The sequence below is a fragment of the Triticum dicoccoides genome, chromosome 3A (assembly GCF_002162155.2).
Source record: "Triticum dicoccoides isolate Atlit2015 ecotype Zavitan chromosome 3A, WEW_v2.0, whole genome shotgun sequence".
NCBI lineage: Eukaryota > Viridiplantae > Streptophyta > Magnoliopsida > Poales > Poaceae > Triticum > Triticum dicoccoides.
The window spans coordinates 98,033,768-98,039,360 of NC_041384.1; the positions used below are offsets into that span (position 1 = coordinate 98,033,768).

The following is a 5,593-nucleotide window of genomic DNA, read 5'->3' on the forward strand; positions in this document are numbered from 1 at the left end:
CCACCATTGCTGAGCCTCCACCCCGTCAGCCCGGCGCGCATGTCCAGCGGCGCTGGGATGTTGGCCTCGAACAGGAGCCAAGACTCCTGTTCGCGGAGCGAGCGGCGGCCGAAGCCGTTGGCCGCCGCCTCGTCTCCGGGAAAATGTTCGGTCATCGGGAGAGGAAGAGGGAGGGCTCGGGGGCGGCGCACGGGAGAGGGAGAGGGATGGCTCGGCGGCGGCGCACAGGAGAGGTAGAGCTCGGCGGCTAGGGCTAGTGTGGCCAGAGGCGAGGGAGGCCACCGGCTTATATAGTTGCGCCACGCCTGTGTGTACGCGTGCGAGGGAGGGGAGGCGTCGGCGCGCCGCCCGTGAGGAATCATTGGCAAGGCTGGCCGGTGGCAGCCTTGCCATTGATTCCCTGCGGGAAACCGAGGCGTCGGGGGAAGACGAGCGCGGTGTCGCTGACGCGACTGGCCCGCGGCTCTTTCGCGCCAAAATCGCTCGCCCGGCGCTTTTGGGCGCCCCTCAAGCGCGCCGGATTCGGCCTTGGTCCGTCGACGCTGAATTCAGCCCAGGCCGACGAAAATCGGGCTTCTGAAAACGCGACTGAACCGTTTTTTCAATGCTGGCGTGAAAAAATCGTCTGAGGAAGTCTTTCTAAAGAGCGGCGGGAGATGCTCTTACCACCTTGTCTCCTCCGCCGCCAGGTCCATCCCGTCGATTTCCATCCTCTTGAAGCTAGCTTCTCGCCGTCTTATGCGAGAAGAAAAAGTTCATCCTGATTTTCTAGGACAAGAAATTGATAGCTTCTGGCTGTCTCATACGAGAAGAAAAAATCCGTAAGCATGACCAAATATCTATCAGAAAAGCTAATTTCCGAACGACAGAATTTTAACATGCATTGCAAATACTTATTTTGTAAAGAAATATAAAAATATTTAAATCATTAAAGTAGTGATCTAAAGTCCACTAAAAAGTGATTTATATATTTCTTTACGAACGGAGTATATTTATACTTGTATAAAAAATGTCTTGCTTGACTTTTTGACTAATGCGGGTTAGAGCTGGCCAAACGGGCCGACCTGGCCTGCCGTAAACGTGTCTGGCACGACACGACCCGCCAGGGCATGATTAATAGTCGGGCCGTGTCGTGCCGGCCCACGTGCTGCAGGCAGCAGCCCAAGCACGACACAAGAGTTAAGTGGGCTGGCCCCTGGCACGCTTAGGCATGCCGGCCCGTGTCGGTTTGACTTTTTTTCATGCGAAGTACCTTCAAAAAGCAGGATAAAAAGCCAAAAAATGTAAAAAAAAATATGGTGCAATATTAAAAAAGATAAAAAACACATATTAAAGCATTACAAATATATGCATGCACTACAAAATTATTAAACATATTAGAGTACTACATATTTATATAGGACATATACATTTATATATTTCAAAAAAAAAGTTAAACGGGTCATGTCGTGCCGACCCGCGTGCCCAGCCTCTAGGACAGGCATGGCCAATGGCGTGCCGCGTGCCGTGTCTGGCCTGTTTAGCCCGGACCGTGTTATGTCTGAGTCGTGCCGTTCCTGCATGCTACTAGGCCGACCCGGTTAGCACGGCCCTTTGGCCAGCTATAGTGCTGATGTGACCAAACCGGAGGGCGGGCTAGAGCGGCCGAGCCTGACCCAAGCCAAGGAGCTCCTTTCTTTCTCATAAAAGAAACAACCATGCTAAGTCTCAGACAGAGATTTTATTAAATTTCAGTCGATGCTATATTCGCAAGATCTTATATTAAGATTTGTATATTTTTTTCTTTAGTTTTTCTTTTTTTTATATGTTATATCACCTGACTCAGACTTGCTTAAATTTGAGTCGACTGAGACTTATCCACTCCCTAAAAGAAAACCAAGGCCGAGGCGGGGGCTCTAGGGCGGCGGCGAGCAGCGAGTGGCGGACTGTGATTCAAGCGGCGCCGGCGGAGGTCGACGATTCTGGGCGTCGGCAAAGATAGATCAGCGTGCTCTGCGCCGGCGCGCATCTGATCTGGTCGAGGCGACGAGGCATCCATGGCGGCGGCGATCGGCACACTGGCAGTCGAACGGCGCTTGAGCGCACCTGACCTGCAGGCGGCGGCGAGAGCTGCAGGCGGTGGCGAGTCACGGGGAGCACTAGAGCAACTGCTCGAAGAAAGGTGATATTTCCCCCCTGTATGTATACCAAATAGACACAAGGTGTACAATCCAAAGCATTTCTACCCCCAATGGTTCTCTGAGTTTGAATAAGGCATGTCGGGCACTTGATTTCTCTCTATATGACTAGGGTATGGCGACACGTCCAACCTGTGCTCTGGCTTGGAGCAACTACTGGTTTGTGCTGGGCAGTGTGGAGGTACCACTGATACCGCACCTGTCTACGCAGCAACAGCCGGAACATTACTGAGCCGTCGGCTGACGAAGGTAATGATCCAGTGATTGGGCGCGACAGTGAGATCGATCGCATCATCTGCATCCTCTGCCGCCGGACCAAGAACTGTGCCGCGCTCGTCGGTGAGGCAGGGGTTGGCAAGACGGCCATTGTTGAGGGCCTCACCCAGCGCATCGCCAGCGGCAAAGTCCCGACCAAGCTCGCTGGAGCTCGCGTTGTGGAGGTTGACCTCGGGGCCATGGTTGCCGAGACTAACCTCTGCGGCATGTTTGAGCAGCGCATCAAGGATGTGATAAGGAGCGCCGAGGATGGGGACGACAAGGTGATCCTGTTCATCGATGAGATGCACATGCTTCTTGGTGCTGGTGATAGTGTAGGGGGCACAGATGCTGCCAACCTTCTAAAGCCGGCGCTGGCCCGTGGTCGCATCCGCTGTGTAGGCGCCACGACTCTCAATGAGTACCACAAGTACATTCAGGCTGATGCCGCACTCGAGCGGCGGTTCCAAAAGGTTCATGTTGAGGAGCCGAGTGTTGAGGTGACCATCGCTATTCTGAAGGGGCTTAAACAGAGGTACCAAGACCACCATGGCTTGGAAATTCAGGATGCTGCTCTTGTTGCTGCCGCACAGTTGGCTGGCCGCTATATCACTGGTAAGTGTTGAACTTTGCTCTTGTTTGAACTACCTGCAATATTTGTTTCGAGGTTCATCCACGAGTGACAAGCATGTAAAATTGATGAATCTCATTGCGGTCTGTATAGATCGCCACTTTCCCGATAAGGCAATCGATCTGATTGATGAGGCATGCGCTGCCACAAGGATCATGCTTGACAGTGAAAGAGAAGCAACCGCCGCAAGGACACAGATTTACGACAAAAAAGAAGTGACTGCGCAAAGTAGATCTATGGATGCGCTGAAGCAAGAAATTGTTGGTCCAGGTCATGTCGCACAGGTATTCACTCATAGCCTAAATTAATTACTTCCATTATTTCAACTAGCAAAGTGGCCTGCCCGATGTGCGGGCTAGAACTTTATGAAGTGTTATCATGAGAACACATTATTGATTTTTTCTAAATAAAGTCGGAACCTAATGTGATCACATTCACAAATATAAGCCTTTTGCAAACATAGTTTTGTCTTGGGTATGTATGTTTCATTTTATCATTGATATACAAATATATATATATATATATGTTATGCAGAAATTTACCTCATTCTTATGCATATTGTACCAGCTTTTTCAGTTGTTGATATGTGTTTCCATGATATTTTTTTGCCGATTATGTCTAACTTGATCTTTTAATTGACCGCAAACATCTTAGTGAACAAAGTTTTAGTTTTAAAATTGGTATATGAAGAAAAGGGCATTTTGTACCATCTATCCATTAAAATGATTCATGTTAGCTATTCGTGTGGGCAACATCTTTGTTGGTTTTAAAAAAGATATAAATTTGTTCATATAAATATTAGTATTATTATGCTATTGGGGAAATTTTCAAGCACGGGCAATATGAGTTGTCTTAATCTTTTGGAATAAATTTGAGGCATATGGCATGCCAAATCACATGTTGAACACAAATTACTTACATATTTGAGAAAATCTCTCATTCTAGCACAATACATTATGGTGTAAACAACAAACTAAAAGTTTGGGACATTTTATCAAAAAAAAAGTTTGGGACATAAACTAAATGAACATAAAAGTAACTAATTGCATTAGTATTTCTCCAAAAGTAATCAATTACATTAAATCTTCATCTATAATGCTTTAATCTTGCATGTGAACCAAAACATCTAAAACAAAAATACTAAATATATGCGAGCTCGTAAAAGTTGATATGACACACACTTTGAGTACCATCACTCTATCATGGATTCGTATTTCAAAATATAGAAACTATCACTGTATAGATGGATACTTCTTAGCTTCTGCAATTTCCAAAGAATAGGTCATCATTGAAATGAAGGAAAAAAATAATGATTATGTTTTGTATATTAGGGTTTATTTGAATACATCTTTGATTAACCGTAAAGCATGAAAAATAGAACAGATAGAAGCTTGTTAGTTCTCAAGTTGTTATATATATATTTTAAATAAATTTGCCATAAATAAAAGTTTTTTATGGTTGTTCGTCTACCGTCATCGTTACTTGTACACTATCACCAACATGTTCATTAGTAAGAAATAAGCAAAGCTCATACGGCCACACAACCATGTAGCACCAACATATGCTAAAGTCCAGTTTAGGAAATAATTGCATGCCTTTGATACACCTCATAATACACATTCCAAACTATAACCATATTGTTTTGTTTGTCTTATTTATGAACTTTGAGAGCACAGAACGATTCAATAATTATACCCAATTAGCTAAATCATAGTTTTCCGAATGACAAATTTTGACACTCCTATATTGATTTGGTTTGATTAGAAGCCTAAGGGTGTTGTTGATTCAACGAATAGATACCCCTCTTATTTATCATCTTTCAAGCATTATAACAACTTATTTAATTTACAATGTAGTACGAAGTTGATGATCATAGTAGAAGTAAGCTACAATTCCACTTTTAGAATATGCAAAAATCATATTAGAAGAGAGAGTTGATATGAGACACACTTTGAGTGGCTTTTTGAGATAATTCAACAGAAATACATCACTATTCTTCCTCTTTGATGCACTATACAAAACTTGTCAATTCATAATATACTACTCCCTCTGTCCCATAATATAAGAACGTTTTTCAAACTATGTTAGCTTGGAAAACGTTCTTATATTATGAGATGGAGGGAGTATAAATTTGAAGTGCATATCAGAAGCAAGCTACAGTTCCATTTTTAGAACGTGCTAAAACCACCTAGAACAAAAAGTTATTATGAGACACTCTGACTACCATCTCTCTATCATGGATTTGTATCCCAAAATAACACCTTCATTGTAATGAACGCAAACCAAAGATATGTTATTGTATATTAGGGTTTTACTGGAATACCATCTCAGATGAATGGTATAACATGGGAAAGAGAAACAAATAGAATCTTGTTAGTACCGGAGTCCTAATACGAAGAGTAAATTACAAATAAATTCATCGCAAATGCCAACATGATCATTTGTAAGAAATGAGCAAAGCTCAAATGGCCAGGCATCCATATAACAACCATCTCCTAATGCAGTGGCGGAGCTTGAGCCAAAATCATGG

General features: G+C 44.1%; 1 protein-coding gene across 1 annotated transcript in view; it reads left to right on the forward strand.

The window, feature by feature from the left end:
• Positions 1–1,891: 1,891 nt before the first annotated feature.
• LOC119267349 (chaperone protein ClpB1-like) overlaps positions 1,892–5,593 on the forward strand; it is an 8,901-nt gene continuing 5,199 nt past the window's right edge. The window contains exons 1-3 of the mRNA XM_037548725.1: positions 1,892–2,161; positions 2,290–3,047; positions 3,157–3,347. Of these exons, the coding sequence (XP_037404622.1) occupies positions 2,633–3,047; positions 3,157–3,347 (606 nt within the window). The 5' untranslated portion in view covers positions 1,892–2,161; positions 2,290–2,632. The remainder of the gene's footprint in view (positions 2,162–2,289; positions 3,048–3,156; positions 3,348–5,593) is intronic.